The 22,923-nt window shown below is 37.9% G+C and overlaps 1 protein-coding gene across 1 annotated transcript in view; it reads left to right on the top strand.

Moving 5' to 3' along the window:
• EYS (eyes shut homolog) overlaps nucleotides 1-22,923 on the top strand; it is an 875,293-nt gene that overhangs the window by 313,453 nt on the left and 538,917 nt on the right. The window contains exon 21 of the mRNA XM_074581469.1: nucleotides 17,404-17,525. Coding sequence (XP_074437570.1) covers nucleotides 17,404-17,525 — 122 coding nt within the window. The remainder of the gene's footprint in view (nucleotides 1-17,403; nucleotides 17,526-22,923) is intronic.

Raw genomic sequence — 22,923 nt, forward strand, 5'->3', positions numbered from 1 at the left:
CCAACAAAAATCAATGAACAAGTGATGTTGTCAAGCAAAGCGTGGGGGTGATGTAGACACAAGGCCTCCTGATCAACAGACTAGGGCTTCAAAGGCACCTCCTCAGTCTGTGCACAAAAATAAGGAGATGCCAGAAGAGGACAGCATTATGAAGGAAAGTATTGTACCTTTTCTAAGAAATGAGCACAACTGGGTGCCCATCTGAAATACATCAGCAAGTAAAGAAGACAGAGCCAGACTCTTCTCAGTACACAGTGGTGCCCAGTCAAAGAGACAAAGGGCACAAACTGAAACACTGGAAAGTCTATTTAAATGTAAGGAAAATCTTTTATACTGTAAAGATGACTGAACACTGGAACAGGTTGCCTAGATGTGAAGTATCCATCCTTGGATATACTGAAAACCCAGCTGGACAAGGTTCTCAGTAGCCTGCTATAGTTGACCCTGCTGTGAGCAGTGGGTGTGAACTAGATAATCTTCCAGTGTCTACTGTTTTATGGTTCTGTAATAAAAAAGCTTGATTCCTGTATCTGATCTAACCACTTGCAGTTTAATACATACCTTTCACTACAGTGATATAAATTTACATGGGAATGGTGTAAAGGTATGGGAAAACCAAATAATAGAAGCCTAGAATTACACTGCAGATACATTACACATTAAGTATTGATCAAAAGGTGGTTCACATCTGTAGAAATCACTTAGGTGGAAAAAATTATATTGACAGAATGTGACACTAAATATCCCCATGTGAAAATGCAGCAGTAGTTTATTTAACAACCACTTCACTTGAGTGTAAATGAGTATACAAGGATAGGAAGCTCAGGTTTTTGGTCCAATCTTAGAGTAAAAACCATTTAAGATTGACTTGTGCCAGGATAGGATCAGACTTTTACTTACTAATGAAAGATTACAGATGACTTTAGATCACAGTTCCATACTTTTCTTACTTAAACAAAAATTACTCTGTAAACGGACCTTCCTAAATTTAGTTATATGGATACTTTACTGAAAGTCTGTAGTAGTTTATGTGGTATTGACCCACATAATAAGGGGACTTTCTACGTAAATACAGTAATTGTTAATCAGAGTACAATACTTCAGAAATGGAAGCTAAGAAAAGAGAAGTTCTGTCTTTTTCACTCGTGTCATAGCACACAAGCAGCACAGAGCAACAGAAAACTGGTGAAACAACAGGACCTGAGGCTTGGCTGCAAACAATATAGATGTTTTGGGGCAGGGGCTTGCTATTTTGGACTAGTTCTAGCATAGTGAGCATAGTCCTGTGGACTAAATACTCATTACTGGTTGGAGAGCAGGTGTGCTCTTGAAGCACAGCCTCTGGTTCAGTTTCTTTCAAAAGTAAACAGAGACCATTGTGTGATGTGAGGCAAAGCACAGTTAAGTGAGGACAATTGAGAAATTCATGTCAAAAGTATAGTCCTGATCTAAACTAAAACACTAATGAGTCTGAACCTTATGGACCCTGAGAAACATACGGACACATGGTTGTTTTTAAGTTATTTGGGCCAATAGATTCATAAAGGACAAGTCTTCCGCAACAGCAGTTTGTGATCTCAGTATGGATGACAGCTTGGAAATCTCTGACTTTAAGTCTGTCCCTCATTAGTCAGCTGAGATACTCAAATTACGTGTAAGTGTACTGATTGCCTATAAATGTTCTCCATATGTTTGTCTGGTTTTGTGCCCACTAGAAAATCAGTGGTCCATTTAACAGAGCCAGACAAAACGTGCCAAGTGATTGAAATATTTTAACTCTTGCTGGCCTATAACAGTGCATCTCATACCAGATCGCATATGGCAAACATAAATGAAACTCAGTATTCACGCTTCAAAAAAATTCTGTTTATTGTCCCAAGCTCTAAAAGACACCAGAGCAAGGAGACTAAATTTAGACAGTTCTTACTGACAATCTGCCTATTGGCAGAGGTATACTATGGAACTGAATTGAACCATGAAGGAACCAGCTAGTTGTTAGCACTACACTGCCAGATATCAAAGAAAGTACATTTTCTTTTAAAGGTGAATGACTAGATGCTGTAGGTAGCTTTGCTGTGTGACAAGCTTGACTTATATCTTGGTGTCACATCTGTCTCAATGATGTACTTCAGTTAATGATATGAAATGGAAGCCTAGTAAGGAGGTACTTCCATTTTCTTGATTCTGAGTACTAAGGATAAAGATATTTTGTTTCTTAATACATCTCGATGCATCACGTGCCTGGCTATTCCAGTTTCATCCAAATGCAATCACTGAGATATAGAAATAATGAAGGGGGAAAAAAAGGGCTGTTGTTGGATTGCAAAAGTTTTCAACAGGTCATAAACAACAACTTTGTAGTTTATGAATACATATACTACTCTACCTTAATTACAACACAACTGTATGAGACATTCCTAAAATATCACCTCCTCTTTCATCCTGTCCCTGGCAATTTTCACACTTCTTGACCCTACTTCTAGACTTGATTCTTGTTTTGGTAACATACCCCCAATGCTTAGCACTGCTTTATCCTTACGTATAGAATCCTTAAAATTCAGTTCTTTACTGTCCTGTATAATGTCACAATTTATTCATGTGAACATAAGTCCCTCCCATTTGGCTGTTTAGGCATTGAGAAAGCAAACACACTTCTCTTCAGTATATCTGTGCTTTTCATGAGGAAAGGAGTACACAAAAGGCAGCTTGACATATTTCTGGAAAAATTAAACATGAGCACAAAGTCATTGTCTCCTACAAAGATTTTGTGTGTGTATGTGTATATGTACAGTTACTTTTTATTATTCTGTAATTGCTTACTAACAGAATGGTCATTCTGAAAAAAAATGTTTTCTTAATTTAAAAAACTTAGTTTTTTAAAAAATTTTAGATAAAGATTCCAGTCTGCTTCTCATCTTAATTTTTAAATGAAAAGACTCTTAATTATGAATTAAGGGTTTCTATTCTAAATAAGCACCATCCTGTTTGCATTATAAAATTGAGACCTCCTTCCTCATCTATTATTGAGTACAATGGCGGCAGCTAATCCAGAATAGTGCTTATGCTGGCTTTTTCCATACATATCAGTAAACAAACATTCTTTATTCTTGTTCAGAGTATGCATGTTTAATGAAACACCAAAGCAGCAAGATGTTCTGGTACACTTCATTGTCTCATGATTTCTCAATGTACAGAATGTTACAGAGCTCTACTTTGTTTTCTTTTGCTGTGTTATCTTTCTGAAGATTATATTATATTCATAATATATATATTATATTCATAAATATATAATATAAATATTATACACATTATGCAAATGAAAATAAGAGCAGGAGCAATTCTTGAAATCATTTTGATTTTTAAATAACTTTCAATGTTCAGTGTTCTTAAGCAGTGACATTTTCTAGCTCTGTATACGCTTTACAGAAACAATTATTTAATCAGAGAAAAAGATCTTATTAACATTTGTATTTTAAACAATTCTACGACTATCCACTTACTTTTTAAAACATCTGATTCAAATAAGCTGGTCCAATTTTTTCCCACTAAGTTGCAGTCTTGAATTTCCACCAGTCTTTGTCTTACCTTTAGCTCTTGGTACACAATTTTTGTAACAGTAACTCATTCATCTTATGACTAAACCAGCCTGTGCATACCTTCTTTAGGCCTATGATGGCCTGTCAGTTGTTACTAATGGGAAACTAAGTTACACCCTTTCCATGCTGGAGTAAATTGACTCCACTTTGATGGCAAGCAAAATCCAAGTGAAAATTCTTATGCTGGCCTTTTACGGTGTCCCCTTTTTGGAAAGCTCAGTCTCAAGTCTGGGTCAGCACCATAAAATAATTGGTCCTTAATATATTAAGCTTCTGTCTCAGTAACGGAAGAATCCAGTATGGAACTCAACTTACTCAGTTTTTACTTTATAACCAGAGGGCTAAGAGCTTTGGGCCTTTTAATACATGCTTGTACAGTGATAATACACTTTTTAAAAGAAAATACTAAAGTTTTCTGTTAAAGTTAAGAAAAGAGAAAGAAAAAAATCAACTACACCCAGTATAATATTAATATCAAAAGTTATATTAAATCATATGCTGTTGCATCAACTTACATTTTACTTTCCTCTGAACATATAATCAAAGTGAAATATCCACACATAGAATTTAGTGAGATATGAAGTAAAAATAATTTGAAAACTTATTTTTTAGATGACAGAAAAGTGTTTGTTCTGTTGTATCTCTTTTTACACTGAAAGGTTTATTAAGCATTGGAACAGGCTGCCCAGGGAAGTGGTTGAGGCACCATCCCTGGAGGTATTTAAAAGACAGGTAGACATAGTGCTTAGAGATATGGTTTAGTGACGGTTTTTGTCAGAGTTAGGTTGATGGTTGGACTAGATGATCTGAAAGGTCCCTTCCAACCTAGGCGATTCTATGATTCTATCTCAATATCTTTAATAAAATATTTTAAGAAAAACTATGCTGTACATGCAAAAATGCACTCTCCACCCCACTATTCCTGTGGTTTAAAACATTATTTTGAAACTATGTAGTTACAAATGAGTGCAATGAGTTTTAGCAAGCAATGCACACCAAAGTTTTGTAGGAGGACACTGACATTGGTTACTATGCTTTGGAAATGATAAAGCAAAAAATTTTGGGGAATTCCTGAGAAATAACTAATTTGTGAGAATAACATTTAATGGTAATCTATTCTTTGGAAAACATCTATTTGAGACTGCCTTTAGAAAACTAATCTTCTGTTTGCTTTTTGTTTAACCGAATGGAGTTGTTGTATATGTATACGTTTATATTTTCCAGATGTTAGCATCTTAAAATTATTTCACAGAGCATTGCTGTACCTCAGGAACAAAAAATGATGACACTGTAGGTGAAAAAGCAAGAGTAGGGATCTTGCATGTGTGTCTTGACAAACCATGGTCCTAAATTTATGTGCCCGAGATGGCTGGTGGGAAATACACTATAGCAATCTCCTCAGTCCAGAGTTCTCACAGTGCTCTTGCAACATTTTTCTTCCAACCTGCAGAAAATCCATTTCTCCACAGCACGCCTCAATTCAAAATTTGATCCACTAACAGAAGATGATCAAAATTAGATTTATTAAAGTTGCACAAATGCTAATAAAGATTGCTTAGTCAGAGGTTATCTACTTTCATGCTCTCATTGCTCTGAATCTTCAGTTCCCTATCTGACTTTCCTATCCTATTTTGCTACTACTTTCCCCCATTTAAAGCTCTCTAAGTCAGTACAATCCTCCAGGGTTCATCACTGTCTCCTCAAGTTCCTATTGGTTTTGCACTTCAGTCTCTTGCTATTCTCCGATTACCTGCAATGGCTGCACAAATCCACACCTTCGTCCAGCTCCTGACAGGGCCTGGGTAGGATTCCATGAGTAGAAGAAACGGATGAATGATTTCCACCATCTTTAGTGGTGGAAAGAGAAGGAGGGAGAATAAAGAAAAAGAAAGAGAGAGCCAATGGCCTAATGATGACACAATTGCAATTATACAGATAGAAAAAGAACAAATGTAATTTATCATATTTGTAGACAAATTTCAGACACAAATAATCTTTTTGTGGCTTGTTGATGAGATTGCCTGTCTCATCAACATGCTGCTGAAATCCCAAGAATGAAGAAAATCCCTAACCATGCACCAGCATCATAAATTGTAATAGATTTAATAAATATGGGTAGTGGGTATGATGCTTGCAATACCATTAAAAGGTGTGGAGCATCCTGAAGTTCTGGAGGCAAGCACCCTCAATATTCAAAAACAGAACTTCATTAGAGTAATAAGAGGCAAACTCCAGGAAGGCCCACAACATGCAAATTACAAAAGATTGCCCTTAATAAGATCAAGCTCTCCCAGGGAGTGGAAATGAGACAGAAAAAGTTATAGCTAAGATTAAATATTTTTACAGCCTTACAAGATTAGAATGAAAGTCTTTAAATTTGCTGCTATCAAACAGAGAAAAAAGCCTTTTCTTTCTTTCATTTGAAATATGCGCTAACGGGTAAATAGTTGTTAACCTCTACCATACCAAATATAGATAGAACCACAAAACCCAAAGTCGTAATTTCTTAAAGCATAACTTCCCTAAGCTCACAGCGTAGTCCAATTACAACACAAATTATTAATGGTTTTATCACTTCATCCTAAATACTAATAATATTAATTTTAACTATTTTTAGGAAAATAGAGAAAGAGGGGAAGACAGTTCTTAACATTTGAATGTAAAGTACTGAGTTATGATTTTATTGTAAGAATACTCCTATTCCCTTTTCTTTTATCTGTGTAAATGTTTCATAATTGAAATCCCTTCTTAACAATCCTCTAATATGCTAATAAATCTAGAATGAACTTGGATTTTTCAGGAAAAAGAGAAACAGGTTATTAAAGTCTGGAACTGCTGCTGCTGTTAAAATTATGTTCTGATTCTCAAAAGACAAACACGTTCAAAAGGACAGAGAAAAAATGTAAGACTGGAAAAAATTTTGAAAAATGGTGGTGGTTGGTCATGATGCTCTTGCTTAGTTTATCTCATCTGTCTCCAATTTTACAGTTCCCTTTTCTCTCTCTCTTGCTTCTAGTAAACTGTATCTTTAAAATGGTGACAACCCTTAGCTAATTAAAATGTATCTTAGCATTAAGTTTTGTGTCCTGTTCTACAGCCTCTTTATTCATATTTTAATTGATGTATGATTTTGAGAAAAAGCCTCAAAAGTAAGCTCTCATTGATTTTTCAATTAAATAATCTGGTTTTCAAAAGAGTACTTGTATTTGACTTTTGGTGACTTATTTATAAATCATGTTACATAACAAGCGACTTAGACTGTTGGACACAATTTTTGCCTTTCCCAGAAAGTATTGATTCCTGTAACAAGCCACTCTGAGACTAGAAGTAGTAGTTACAGAAATTCTCTTGCAATCAGAAACCGCTATGAATTTTTTACTTGTGAGGGCAGCTATCGCTAGGTGACTCTGTTTAACAGACTCTTCCAAGTTCTTAGTGTATGAATCAACTTCAGGTGTGCATTATCAGGTAATGCAAGACTGTGAGTGAAGAAACAGTGAAAAAAGCACCAAGGTTTATTTTCTACATACAGAGGACACGTATCAAACACAAACATCTGCACCACTGTGTTATTTTTTGTCCTGGGATAAATACTAGAAAATTGTGCTGCATTTAGTGACTCGGAATCCGGGGACACTGGAATTCCCTTTTTGGGGAACATGACCTGTCTGGCTCCAGACACCAACTGGCCTTCCAGGAGCTGCGACACTGGGCTTGGAATGACAGAACTCTTGGCAATAAAGATACTGAGCTTCCTCATAAAAGCATGGACAGTGCTACCTGGAGTAACTAGCAACTATCTAGCTGTATGAGCTGAATACATGGGGGAGTTCACCCATATTTTAAACTGCTATGCACGTTGATCTAATTGAAGAAGCAAATAATGATGATACAGCTCTACAAACCAGCACAGTCAAGCCCCAAGAGTTGCAAATTCAGCCCCAGGTGAACGCGGATCCGTGTTCTCATTCTATGAAATACCTGACTTCGAACATGTTTGTTTCTCTCTGTGTTGGTACAGCTCTATGATTTCCTACTGGTTTATGCTCTGAGTTTTGCACCTTCACTTGCATGCTCGCAGCCTAACACCACCACCGCCTATTTTATTTGAAAATGTACTCTGTAAGGTAACCACCGCACATCAGGTAAAGGCTTCTACCAGACACCAGCTTGAACCGCTGATGGCAGGAGCACTCACCACTCAGAGACTTTGAGCCAAACAATACTGTTTGAGACCAAACTAACTAACTGGGCTCGGGTGTGAAAGCACTTTTAGACACAGGTATGTATTTAACCTTCGCGACTGACACACCTCCCTGCCTGCAGCAGCCTGAGAGAAAAGCCAGGTGGGTCAGGGTAAGAGTTCCTCACATAACGTCCCTACCCTGAGGCGTTGGGGGTTGAGGAAGGCGATACGGAGCAAAGGAGCTGAGGCGAGTCAGGGCATCGGACTAAGCCACACTGGCCGGTTCCTTCCTCGGTTCTGTTAGGACCCTGAGGAGCTCCAGCCCCTCTCACAGCGCCTCTGCCGGCTCTCTCCCTCCGCGACCACAGCTCCTGTCAGTTACAGGAGCAGAGAGGGAATAGCCCGTTCTGATTGGCTCAAATTTCCGCGGCGCCTGGCGATTGGCTGCCGCTGTGCGGGTGCTCCCGCCTGCCTGTCTGGAAGGTTCTCTGGCCGTGGGCAAGTGTCGCCGCTAGCAGGTCCTAGGAGGGTAGTTGCCTGAGGGTTTGCAGGTTTTAGGTAGTGCTTACCTTGTGCCAGGTCGCCACACTGGATAAGCAAATTTTCTCGGTCCTTTGGAAGGAAACAAGAGAGCAAAGAGCTCTTCTGGATTGCTGTGAGGTACTGAAATGCCGAGCCACCATATGACCACCCAGTCAGCATGCTTCTAGTTTCAGAGACAATGGCATAACTTAATGTCAGAGGAATCTAATATCAATGAAGAAAGTTATGGTTAATTGAGGTTGATCAGGTCTCGTTTTGTCACAAAAAGTCTGGGGTTTTGTGTCTTTTTTTCTAATGCTTTGCTTCCTGATGTTTGTCTTTATGTTGTTAGGTCAGGTCATGCTTCCCACCCACCTCCTCTCCCGCCTTTTCCCATTCTCATAATTTGTTCTTCATAGGCTTGTAGTTGCTGCATTAATCCAATTTCCTTTGCCCAATCCAGAGGTTCTGTCAGCCATTTTATGTCTATCACTAGGGCTGATCCTTGCAGTATTTTTAGTTCAGAGAATGATATCACATTCTTTCACAGTTTGTGTGTATGATTTTGAAACTATTATTCTAGTCTGTAGTAGTATTGGATTAGATTGAATAAAATGTTCTCAAGTCTATATATTAAATGGACTAGATTGAATAAAATTTGTTTATTATAAAGTCATCTTCCTTGATTCTTATCTATTAGCTGTCTAGCTGTTTTTTTTTTATGCCAGCTGTGCTTAGAGAAGGGCACAAGTACCTACTTTTGGTGCTTTGAAAAACTCACCTCTTTGTATTAGTTGTGATAAAAGCAGCACATTAATTTGTAATGTGATTTATTATACCGAAATGCTGCATAAATTTAAAGTAGGGATGAGTGAAAGTTCAAAAGAGCAAACTTGACATCAAATAATTCTGTGAATGTCTGGGTGCTTCTAAGAATATTTGGGTTGAAGTATTTTCTGAACAGCCCGTTTCTTTAACTTTCCCCTACTTTTGAGCCTGAGGCGGGCAAAAACGTCCCTTTGTGGTATTTGAAGTGTACTGATGTGATAATGGTTGTATGCTTAAAATCTAAATTTGAGTAGGTTATTGTGTTAAGGAACCAGGTAGCTTTGTTTTATGGAAAACAGTAGTTGTTGCACTGCTTTTTCTTACTTTGTTAAAAAAACTACCAGCAGGTTTGAAATTCAGAAGCAAAATGCTATTTCTGTCTGTCAGTACCTAGACTATTCTGTTGGAATATCACAGTGAACTCCCATAGCTCTCCTATTACTGGAGATCTAGGGGCAAACTGAAAGCTCCGGACAAGCTTTTAGTTGGGTCAAGTTCCTGTCAGTACTGCCGCTTAACAGAAACGTGTTTATGACCTTTCACTATCCATTGAACAATGGAGCTAAACGTCGAACCAGATACACTGATCAAAGGCTGATACTCAAATGTCTGTCACTAGCTGGATTAGTTATTTGGTTTATTTTGCACAAATAACTTAAGGTTGCTGTTTCTCATTAGTTTTCCTGAGTTGTTCAGTAGCTGTCATGTTGAAGGTGATTTTGCCACGTTTCCTAGTAAGCTATCTAGGAGAGGAAGGAAAGAAGGGTAAGATAGAATAAATAGCACAGGTCAAGAAATACAGACAAAAAACAATCTATCGCCAATTATTAATCTGTAGGAGATCTCAAATTGACTTTGGTTTGTTATCATAAAATGACTTCTAGTCTGGTTAGATTAGGCTCATGCTTAAAACATTCCTAAAAGCAGTAAAAAAAAAAACTTACTTTTTTTCCAGATATCCTTAAGCTTTCCTAAGAAGAATCTTTCCCAATTCGCAGCAACAATTTTTAAAGACTTTGACTGTCACAGCTCTTTATTTTAATGATTGTTCTTAAATACTTATGGTTTTGTAATGTTCATATTTCTTGTAGGGCTGCATAGAATAACATTTTAAAATAACTAGAAAAATACAAGTTCACAGAGGCATTGATTTGTTATTGTTTTTCCTTTTTTTTGCAAACCTAACACAATGTTTAATATTGGTCATTCTCAAATAGAAAACCTGTGTCAATATGAATAAAAGCCATGTTGCATGTTTGTATGCCTCAGCATGTTACAGACAAATCTCCACAGAGAAGACTAATCCCAACAAGATTTCCTTTGGTCTATGAGAACTGTCATATCTAAGCAGTGATAGAAAGATTTGATTGAACTCTGAAGGCACAGGCCAGCATTAGTTTGCAATGGGTATGTGAAATCTAAAATAATTTGAAGCGAAGTCTTTTGCTAGCATTAGTCTTTAGTGATTTAATTTTAAGAGCAGTAAGTTTTCAGCAAAGTATTGTAAAGTGTGTCACTTTAAAATGATCAATATTAAAAGCAGTGATGATTATAAATTTATTAGCAAAGCTACCATTTTATGAAATGGTAGTGTATAAAGACATGCAGTGCAAATAGCTACTATTCCCATTTAAGATCATTTTCCTCGTGGTCACAAATTACAGTACAGTGCAGTTAGAGTTGTAAATATGCAGCATGTCTAGATGCCAGCCATATTTTAAACTGGGGCCCACAATGAATGAAAATGCAAACTTGCCTTTACTAATGGTATGCTTGCTGTTGAAAGAAGTTAAAAATCATGCTTTGCATATATTTATTAAATGCATTTAATATACACAGATATAGAAATACTACAATGTAAGGCAAAGCTCGTTACAGCTCATCAAACTTTGCCTCTACTAGCTGTTTTAAATATATTCCTTCTTGCTAATTTAACTAATTCATTATTTAAGAGGTTGGAGAGATAAGCAAATTAAAAATGTTCTTTGCTTCTCCTGTAAGACTTGCTTAAAATTTAAATAAAGGAAATTCTGTTTTATCCTTGATATCAGATAATATATAATTTATAATGAGTTAGGGTTGTTAGAATATGAGTAGTTTTGGAAGGACAAATAAATATACTGCTCAGCAGTTTTAACATGTCAAACTGTTTAGGGAAGGATATATGAATAAAAATAAAAAGTAGATAAGCTTTTGAAAATCCATGATGCTATCTCAAGTTCTGTAGATAGCTAGTACTTGAGATGTTTATCCCGATATTTCACATTTTGCAGTGCTTAGCACAAAAATCACATAGGCTTTGTAACTTACAAAGAGTAAAATAGAAAAAAAACCCTTTTTTTAAATAAAGTAATACATATGAATATGACAGCTAATGATTCTAATAATAAAATTCAGTAACTGATTTTGGTGATTTTTAAATAGTGGTTTTATCAGAACCCTTCAGTTGTTGGAGTGCTGTTTAGAAATCAGAATTTTTACTGTAATTTTTCTACACTTCCGAATCCCTGTTTCGTATTTTTTTATCTTAGTCTTTCATGTTGCTTATCATAATTGTTCATCCAATTAATGTCTGTATTAGTGATCATGTTGCAAACCTCATGGCACTAGGCCCCAATAAGTTTTTCTTTGCTATGAGTTAGGCAATCTGACTCTGTTACAGTTATTAACTAATATAAGAGCAAGCCATCTATGTCTTTCAGACTAGGAAAAACAGGGCCAGTTGCAGATTTTCTTCATGCCTCAGAATTCAGTTTTCTTTCACTTGTGGAGCAACGCTATTAATACATTCACTGTTCCAACATACTCTGAAGAACAGGTAAATAATTCATTACCGAAAGACTGAAAGGTAGTGTAGGTGCTAGAACTTCGCTGTGTAGATCTTGTTTTAGTTTGATTTTCTTTAGTAAAAGTACAGGTTATAAATGCAGACTTCCATAATGAAAACAATGTCATAATAAAAAATGGGAATGAACTAGTTTTGTTAGTGACTATGTATGGTTATATGTAAATGGTTAAATCAATAACAGCTTAAAAGTGAAGCATTAGAGTAGCAACTTAGAAAAGACCTTAGATTAACAAAAAAGGCTGCGTAAATAATGTTAGGAACTCAATATGGTTTAGAGCAATTGCAAATATGATTTCACAGATGCTTACGTTTTTATGTTCACATTTATTTCACAAGGTGAAATTAACTGCTGTTAGCACTAACAAAATTATGTTGCATGAAGGTTTTCAGCAGGAAAAAGCCCTGCCAGAACAGAATTTTGGGATGAAAAGTTTTATGTAGAGGCAAAAAGACCATAATTTTTCAGGAGAGAAAAAGTCTCAAAGGCAAACCTAGGGTTTCTTGCTGGAGTATGTCTGCTATTGTGTGCCAATGATAAGTAGTCTTATGATATGCTCATCCTGTTTGGCCTTAATGAAAAAAGGGTTGCACCACAGGAAACGTAGTCTGGCAGAAGAACTCAAAACACATGGTATACATTTCCATTCATGTGTTTCTGTTTCCAGGCAAGGTATATTTTTTTCCTTTCTGTTTACTAAAAAATTAAAACCAGTAACATCCCCCCCCACCCCCCCCCCAAAAAAAAACCAAAAAAACCAAAACGCCCCAACTCCATAGGATCTTTAAAAGTGAAATTGCTTCCATTCAAATTTTGCTCTAGACATGGAAGAAGTACCTGGAATATATATCTGTATGGGAAAAATTCTGCTCAGCCTACACATGTAAAGTACAGGCTTGAAGATTTACCATGTTCATAATTCAGAGTCTTGTTGTGTGTGATGAACCTTTTTCATTGTATATTCTATTTACCAGATGTTCAGCTGCCATTTTCCAGTAAAGTAACATTGACTAGGGCTTAAGGAAATGATAAATTCTTCATCTACAGTGTTGGAGAAGGGAAAATATGCAAATGCTCTTATGTAACACTTTCTTACTATGCACACTGTTGATTGGATAAAGACATGCTAGTGTGCATATATGATTCTGGGTATGTATGCAGGAGATTAAAAAAATTACAGTTTTTGACCCTGTGTGTTGCTGATAAAACTCACTCTTATAAATACTGCGGTATATATTGTACAAGGGAGAGCTATGTACAAGCAATAACTAAGGTGTTAGTTATGCATTTGGTGTGTTCTTTAGAGGACAAGGAAGAGATGATTTGGAGGAACTCAAAGGTACCATGTATTTTAACCTGTCTACAATGTATAGTAGTACATAATATAGTAAATAAAGGGGAAGAAATACATAAATAGGTATCAAATCCTGTTCCTCCAGTCTTGCTTGATTCACCGCATAATTGGACTATGCAGCTTCCTGTCATTTTATGTCGTTGGGAGTATACTATGCCCACACTGATAGTCCCAACTGTTTCAGCCTTTCCTCATATGAGAGATGTGCCAGTCTCTTAATAATGTTAGTGGCCTTTCGCTGGACTCTCTCCAGTAGCTCGGTATCTCTCTTGTGCTGGGTAGCCCAGAACTGACACAGCACTCCAGATGTGGCCTCACCAGTGCTGAGTAGAGCGTAAGCATCACCCCCTTCCACCTGCTGACAACGCTCCTCCTAATGCAGCCCAGGATACCATTATCTTTCTTTGCTGCAAGGGCGCATTGCTGGCCCGTGTTCAACGTGGTGTCCACCGGGAGCGCCGGGTCCTTCTCTGTGGAGTCTTGTGTCTATCAATACCTTTTTTACCAACATATACTTACATATAATTTATTGTAACATGGTACCTGTTGTTACTGTAAATCTACACAGAGATGAAATAATATATGATTCTTTTAGTTTACATATAGTGCATCAATGCATGATATACACGTATGTGAGTAGTGTTCTGTGCTTGATGTGGCAATCCTCCTGTAATGAGAAATCTGCAAAGCATAGAATTTCAGTAGCTGATTGATAGATGTTTTAGTGAGATTAGGAAAAACACTGATGCTTTCTAAACAAAACTGTTGGCAGCCTCCTTTTACTTCTAATTTTGTAATCCATTTCTGGAAGAGTTTTTTGGCAGTAAGTCGTTATCTCACATTCCTGTTTTTTGTGAAAACCTAACCTGACAATAGTACACCTTTTAAGAGGTGTCTAATAGTTACTTGTGGGTATGGACTAGTAGTCCCCATTTTTGCCTTGTGTGTTTGTAGCATCTTTTTTTTTTCCCTCCCAGTCAAACACTTGTTTTCAAGGCACTGATAAATATGCAGGGAACTGAGGAAATCTCAGAAAAAAACTTTCCAATTTATTAAAATATTTAATAACTAATTTGGGTGCAGCTATGATGTAATAGAAAGTGTTAACATGTGGGCTAGTAATGTAATTTGTCTCAGTGTATTTTCTTTCTTCTTTCCTTGGCACAACTCCCAGAAAATGATTTACCAAGTTCATCTCCCAGTATTTTTATTTTAAAAATACAAAAATATTTTAACAAAATTTTATTGTCTCCTGTATTAACCTTTGATTTACTGTCACTTCAAATATTTCCCACTTCTTGAACTCATGCTGCCAATTTTCTTCTCTCTTCATGGATAATGTTTTGCAGTTCTTGTGCCTGAGTTCAGGAGTACAGAGCAGTAACAGTAAACTGTCAATTAAGCTTTTTTTTTTCCCCTCTAACAGATGGAGTCTACAGGTTGCAAGTTGTATTTAGTTACATGAAATAGCCTTGCCTGTGTAAAACACAGAGGACAAAATGTTACATTCTTTTTTTGAGTATGATACCTAGTTAACGGATCTGTATATACTGAGGTCATCCTGAGTGTCCAGTCTGCTTTAAGGCAATTATTTTTCTGTTGTCTTATTTTGCTCTGTAAATAAGTTACTGACGTTTCATATTTGTCAAAATGCCCTGTCTTAACTCAGAAAGGTACCCTTCAATTTTATTTTCTGGGTTTTGAAATATATATCAGTGGGTTCAGGAAAATCCATGTTACAGAAATTATGGGTGTGTCCCAAGCAAGCATAGGAACTGCAGTGGTCAGCATGAGCACAAAACAAATAGAATGCAGTTGGGAAAAATACAAATCGCACATACACTGTGTACACATTGGCTGGCGCAAAAGTTGACTTGACCAACTATAGTAGAATATACATGTTAATAATTTAAGTACTGGAAACAGTGGAGCTGTTCCACACTATATGACACGTCAGGACAATCATACTGAGCTTGACTTCAAACCATTAACTTCCTTTTTTTTTTTTGTTTTGTTAACTTTGTTCCAATAAAATACTCTAAGCTTTTAGTTTGTCAGGAGAGGGTAAGAGTATCATCATAGAAGGTCTGGGACAGTTGCCCAGTATGCATTTCCTTCAGAGTTCTGACGCTTAACTTATGTTTTTAAACTGTACTTGGAAATTAAATGATTTCCCTTTAGCGTTAATGTAAAAGTTCATAGCCCATATCTCTTTGAAACACAATTGGTCTGTCTGTTTCCAAAGTGTGGATTCAGTAACAAAGCAGCTAAAAGCAACAATGTGATTTGCAGACTGTAAACACCTGTAGATGCTGCAATGTTGCTACGTTACACATTTGATCATGATGCTATGGCAATTTATTTACGCACTCAGCTTTCAAAAAACTCAGCTTTTTTTGCTGTTAATGGCTTCCAATTTACATGGATTTTAATAGGCTTTAAAATCTACCCTGAAGGCTGTTGCAATGTTTAGCAAGTAATGTAATAATTCACATTAGTCACACTTACCATTAAAGTGTTTCCTAACTTTTGGTAGAAAGCAGCCTTGTTAGAAGCAAGCATGTTCAAAAAGAAAACAATTAAAACTTCTGCTGAATGGAAGCATTTGCATTGCTGCTTCTCTCTAATTAATAATCAATTCAGCAGATGTTCACCTTTCTCTCTTTTTATTTTATTTATTTTTTTAAAAATTTTTATTTTGTGGTAGGATGTCCTGGTTCCGGTGGGGATAGGGTTAATTTTCACAAGGAGCTGGGACGGGACACAGCCCAGAGGGCTGACCTAAACTAGCCAAAGGGGTGTTCAGTACCTGTGGCATCCTGCTCGGTATATAGCAGGGGAGCTGCCCTGGGCGGGGTGGGCAGGAATCGCTGCTTGGGAGTGGGTTGGGGTTTTTCCGGGTTGCAGTCGGTGAGCTGTTGTACATTAATTGTGTTTTGTATGTTCCTTTATCAGTGTTACTGTTGTTTTCCCTTTTCTTTGCTGTTCTGTTAACCCGCCTTTATCTCAACCCACCCACGAGTTTTGCCTTTTTCTTCCTGTTCTCCTCCCATCTGGCCACAGGGCGGGGGGAGTGAGCGAAGGGCCACTTGGTTCTTTATTGCCGTCTGGGGCTAAACCACAAAACAGAACATAGGCAGGAAAAAGATGTTTTATACTTTTCAGTTCTGTGAGACTTATGTCAAACACTCCATTGCATACAGATACCAGATAATTTTGAAGCTGGAGATAATACCGGAGTGTGGTTAAAATTTCGTATAATAGCTTTGTGGCGTGATGAAAAATGTCCTATAACATATGTCATTTTGAAGTGGATATACACACTGCTGAAGTTTTACTCAGTTTAATCAGTCAGAAATTTAGCACTCACAACACCTGATCATTAGTATATTTAGCGCTATCACCATAGAGCTAGAAGATTTATATTTATGTTCTCTGGATTACTACCTAATACACGCTGTATTCTGTCTAGTACAGTGTATAGGAGATAGTATTTTTCATGTTGTGAGTTGTTTAGTACTGTATAGGAGACAGCATTTTTCATGTCACGAGTTGTCTAGTACTGCTTAATTAAGATACTTAGACATGATATCGTATTAAATGTGTTAAACAAGTTAGATATAATTCTGAGAATTTCCATAATAAATTATTTTATATTGAGTTCTCTTCTGTTTGGATTGCATACTGAGCAGTACAACTCAGGTGATTGTAAATACATGTGTTTTAGACAAGTCAGTATAATATCTAAACAAATTAAATTTACAGAAGAGGTAGTATCTTTTATTAGGAAAACTTGGAGGAGGGAGGAAGAAACAGTAAAGGATTTTGTGTACACAAGTTAATTATATAAAAAGGTAGCTAATAAGTAGTGTTGCATACCTACCTCATATCCTTTTTTCCCCCATCATGTTAGTAGGTCAAACTGCCGATACATTTATAAAATATTCAAGTTTTGAAATGGTGAAACACCTGTTAGAAGACAAAAAATGCACAATCAGTAATAATGCCTGTTATAATTTTATTAAAAATACGAAAAGTAACAGATTATTTATTTTATTTAAAACATTACAGAGATATCAATGTGTATGCTTGCCTGGATGGGAAGGAACATTTTGTGAATACGAATCAAATGAATGTAATTCAGAGCCTTGTAAAAACAATGGAACCTGCGTGGATCTTTTCAACAGCTATCGGTAAGCGTTGCGTCTTCTCACTTTATGATTATGTTCCAGGAATGACAGACTTACGCATCCAGTTATTCTTTTATTTCTCTGCTTGGGGAATGGAATGTTATTACACAAAGATGAGCAAACAACTTGTGTCATGGATACACTGCTTCACTGCACATTCATTTGAAGTCAGCAGACATAAATTGTAGATGAAAAAGTAAAAAAATGCATTAATTGAAAACACTTACTAAGTAAACTAATCTGGAACTGTATTTTGTCAAAGAAAAAACAGGACCTCTTTCTGTCATATACGCCCTGTAAACACAGGAGTTGCTTTAAGAGAAAAAGTAGTAGGAGTGGACAGAGTTGTACAATCTTAGATGAAGAGATAATATCATTGCTGCCACCTTGTGGCTTAAAATGACAACAAAATAGTAACTTAACTAAAATTTACAGCCACGCTGGGAGAAATTGAGAGAAATGAGGATTTGACATTAACCTTATTATTTTTTAACTCAAACCCCAATCTTTATTTCATGCATGCATTCATGATTTAGAAACTATTTTTGTTCAGTATTATGAAGATAAGAACTCTGTAAACAATTTAGAAATTAGCTTCTGTTATTTGTAGCCAGGGTTTACTTGTATTGTGATGTCAATATTAGAACAGTCCTTCTGTATCTGAGTGTAAACTCTTAATAGATACTGATATCTTATATATTTGATATTCTACTATACTGAGTTCAAGCAGGAGGGGTGCATGAGGAGGATGGCTCTTCAACAGAGGAGCATTCCACTGGTCTAGCACCGGGCACTGCTCTGTGACCATCTGCACAGGTCAAGGACACTCATCTTACCTGACCCTCAAGGCAGAATGGTGGGCACTTTTCTGAGACCAAAGGCTGCAGCTCTGACCTAGGGGTCTGCACCATCCACCCCAGCAGTAGCTGATGGCTCCACCTGGACGAAGCTGCTGAACGGAGAGGCTGCAGTGCAGACCTCAAACTGCAGGAAGTGCCTAGACCTTTCTCCTGGGGCAAGAATAGGTGGCAGACCTGTTTGCAAAATGTGTGCCCAGGTCAAGAACCTCCTGCAGCAGGTGGCTGAGCTGCAGGAGGCAGTGAGGAGGCTGCATAACATCAGGGAAGCTGTGAAGGAGATAGATCACTGGTTCCAAGTGCAGTCTGCAGTGGACCTGCAGCCCACAGCCAGGCAGCCAACCCCCCAGCCTCCACCGGCAGACACAGAAGGGAGGCGGGGCAGTAACATGGAAGAATGGAAGTGATGGAGAGGACCGCCGGGAGGAGGAGACTTCCCCTGAAGCCTTGAGGTGCCCTTGCAGAACCGCTTCACAGTTCTGCAGAGTGAAGAGGAAAGACCCATTGCATCAGGAGAGGCGTTGGAGCTGAGTAAGGCAATCCAATTTGCTCCCTGTGCCACAGACAGTGGTTTGGCTACTTAGGCCACAGGACTTGATTCAAGAAGCCTGGTCTACTGGGGCCTCATGGGGTCCATCTGTCAGAGAACGGGAAGAGTATCTTCAGTCAGAGGCTTGCCGAGCTGGTGAAGAGGGCTTTAAACTAGAATTGCTGGGGGAGGGGGAACCTCAATTCATCCGACTCCTGCCAGTATGATGCCAATGCCCAGACCCTGGAGCAGGATCGTCAGGAGGGTACCTGGAGTGCAGCACAAACAAATACCAGGCATTCCAGCCAGTAAGTCAGTTTCATTGGGGCCCAACTTAAATGTCTCCGTGCAAACACACATAGCATGGGGAATAAACATGAGGAGTTAGAGACGTGCACACACCTGCAGGGCTACGATCTTACTGGCATCATGAGACGTGGGATGGATCCTATGACTGGAGCGTTGGAAAGGAAGGATACAGGCTCTGCAGGAAGGACAGTCAGGGGAGACGAGGAGGGTGTGTTGCCCTCTGTGTCAGTGACCAGCTGGAGTGCATGGAGTTCTGCCTTGGGGTGGATGAGGAGTCAACCAAGAGCTTATGGGTCAGGATTAATGGGAGGGCAAGGACAGGTGATGTTAGAGTGGGGGTTTGCTATGGGCCATCTGACCAAGAAGACCGAGTGGATAAGGCCCTCTATAGACAGATAGGAGCAGCCTCACATGGGGAACTTCAACCATCCCGATACCTGTTGGAGGGATAACACAGTAGAGCATAAGCAATCCAGGATGTTCCTGGAATGTGTCCATGATAACTTCCTTATCCAAGTGATAGAGAAGCCAGTGAGGAGAGGTGCCATGCCTTGTTCTCACCAACAAGGAGGGACTGGTAGGGAATGTGAGTGACCATGATGGTGGATATCAAGATCCTTAGGGCGGTGAGGAGTGTGCACAACAAGCTCACTACTCTGGAGTTCAGGAGAGCAGACTGATGTTTTCAGGGATCTGCTTATTAGAGTACTGTGGAATAAAGCCCTGGAGGGAAGAAGGACCCAAGAAATCCATTTAGTATTCAAGGATCACCTCCTCCAAGCTCAGGAGTGGTGTATCCCAAGAAAAAAAATGCCAGGAGCTTTTTTGGGAGGAGGATGCATGGATGAACAAGGAGCTACTGGAGAAACTCAGACTCAAAAAGGAAGCCTACAGAGAGGTGGAAGCAAGGACACGTAGCCTGAGAGCAATACAGAGGAATTGTCAGGCAACCAGGGATTAGGTTAAGAAAGCTAAAGCCCTGGCAGAATTAAATCTGGACAGGGATGTCAAAGGCAACAAGAAAAGCTTGCATAGATATGTTGGTGTTAAAAGGAAGACTAGGGAAAATGTGGGCCCTCTGCAGAAGGAAACAGTCACAGAAGACAAATGCATGGACTGGGAAAATGGGACTTGTGCACCTTCAGGCTCCTTAGATGGATGAAGATGCCAAGCCGTTATCCATGGTATTTGAGAAGTTGTGGCATTCTGGTGAAGTTCCCACTGACTGAAAAATGGGACACATAACCACCATTATTAAAAAGGGTAAAAAGGAAGACCTGGGCAACTACAGGCCCATCAGTCTCACGTCTGTGCCCAGCAAGATCATGGAGCAGATCCTCCTGGAAACTCTGCTAAGGCACGTGGGAAATAAGGAGGTGATTGGTGACAGCCAGCATGGCTTTAATAAGGGCAAATCGTGCCTGAGAAGTTGGTGGCCTTCTGTGACAGCATTACAGCTTTGGTGGATAAAGGAAGAGCAACTGATGTCATCTGCCTGGACTTGTGGAAAGCATTTGGCTCTGTCCTGCACAATATCCTTGTCCTTAAATTGGAGAGACATGGATTTGATGGATGGGCCGCTCCGTGAATGAGGAGTTTAGACCAACGTAAAGCAATTTTATTTCAATCATTAGATTTGTCCTAGTTTATACTCACAGATGTTAAAAGACATTCTGCTTTTTTTCACAATTAATAAAATAATTGCTGGTTTCTGTTTGCTTTTTTAACACTTTCTCTGAAAAACTATAGCAACAAGACAAAGTGGTCATCTCGTGGCACCTAAGCAGTGGCAGTGACTAGTATCTGATCATGAGGACATCCAGCCATACCTTTAAAATTAAACGTAGTCTTTAAAACAGGATAACTGGATTCTAACTGCTTAATAGGAGAGATTATTGGCATTCTTGAGCTGTGCCTAGGCATTGTTTTGGACAAGCATTAGTTGGTCTGGACCAAAGTCAGGCCAGGAAGTGCTTTGAGAATGCAATAGCGATAGACAGTGCAGTTTCCTTGCCTGTGGCCATGTTCTGGCACCGTTTGTTTTCCTGGTGTAAGTTCAGCTGCTGGCAACGATACTCAGAATTTTCTGCCTTTCTTTGAAGTCGGCCACACCACTACTGATGCTTGATATCCCTTCTAACTTAAATTAATGTAAAGGATACATAACATAGCTTTCTTTTTATGCCTTCGATAATACTCGTTAGTTTAGCTTCTCTTAAGTATTTGCAAATCCATTTGAAAACATCAGTTCTTGAAAAACTAGATAATTTATTGTGCAACAGCATAAAAAAAATTTGTGTATAGAAAAAAAAACAGAAAATAATATAATGCAAAAGGAAATATTTTTGTACCAAGTTAGAAGTCTGTAATAATGAGAATAATACAAACCGTAACTACTAATTGAAATTTTATTTTTTAAGTTCTTTTATTTGTCTGGTGCTATTCATTTTTGAACCTTGATGTGAAAACTTGCTGCCAAAACTGAAGAATCAACAAGTATGCCAGAACCGAGTGCTTTTCTTTCCATCACAGAAAAATAAATCACATGCTGACGGAAAAAAAAAAAAGCCTCAGTTGTATATTTTTATTTTAAAAAATCAGAATAAAGATACTGAATTGATAGTTAAGTTTAAATTGTTAAACATGGATCATTGCTACATAATTCCTGTTTCATTCCAATTAATTTTTGTTCAGCTGATAAACTAAGAAATTTCTTTTTCTACCTTCTCACTTTTCAGTTTGGCACATGGCACAGCAAAGAAGTGAATTTAGAGTATTTTCATGCATACATTTCCAGTACCATGTGAACCTCACTCTAATTCTCATGATAGCATGATCTCTCAAATTATGTCTCTGAACATTTATAGACAGATGCATCTATTGTCAGCTGAATTCCCTATTTCTCCTCTATGCTATTGTATCATCTCTCCTGATACTTCTGAGGTTTTGCCCTAATAACATCAAACCCTGATTAAAGCCCTTGTGTCTCCTTTGCTCTTACCAGTTTACAGGGAAACTTGAAGTGAAAATCTTTTCAACTCTTCTTGCAAAATAAAAGGCAACACAGTTTTATGGATGAACTGGTGTTTCTAATGATATAGTTTGGAACGTGGCTGTAATCATTATGACATTATAACTTGGTGAATTATCTGAGTGTCTTTCCGAAGTACTTAGTTCTTTCTTTATATCCAAGTTGAATCCCACGAATTCATGCTATTTGCCATTTTGTCAGTATTCATTGTTGAGGTTGTTATAAAGAATTAAGATGGTGTGTTGTTGCTGCTTTTCTTTTTATAACATACCAATGGACTTATCCATACTAAACAAGAAATCAGAATTACTTAAGTATATTTCCTTGTGCTGTCTATTGAGCTCATATTCTTCATAACATTTTTTCTGTTTGGTTCAGTAAAGTTATCCTTTGTCAGCGGTTGAACCCATGCACTAAGATAGCATTTTATAATCTCTATGTAAACCGAAGTAAAGTTCTATTTTTATACCCGTAGTTTATCCTTTTTCCTGTTGTTATTTTGTTGGTTTTTTTTTTCATTTTCTTTTTTAATATCTTTAAAAAAAATACAGAATAGTCATCCTTAAGATATCTTGGTTCACTGATGGTTCATGTTAGTGAATCTAACAGTGCCAGTCCTTAGCACCAGAGCTCTATCCAGAATGTCTACTCCCTATGACTTTACTATGAAGTATA

This window comes from Larus michahellis, chromosome 3 (genome assembly GCF_964199755.1).
Source record: "Larus michahellis chromosome 3, bLarMic1.1, whole genome shotgun sequence".
Taxonomy (NCBI): Eukaryota; Metazoa; Chordata; class Aves; order Charadriiformes; family Laridae; genus Larus; species Larus michahellis.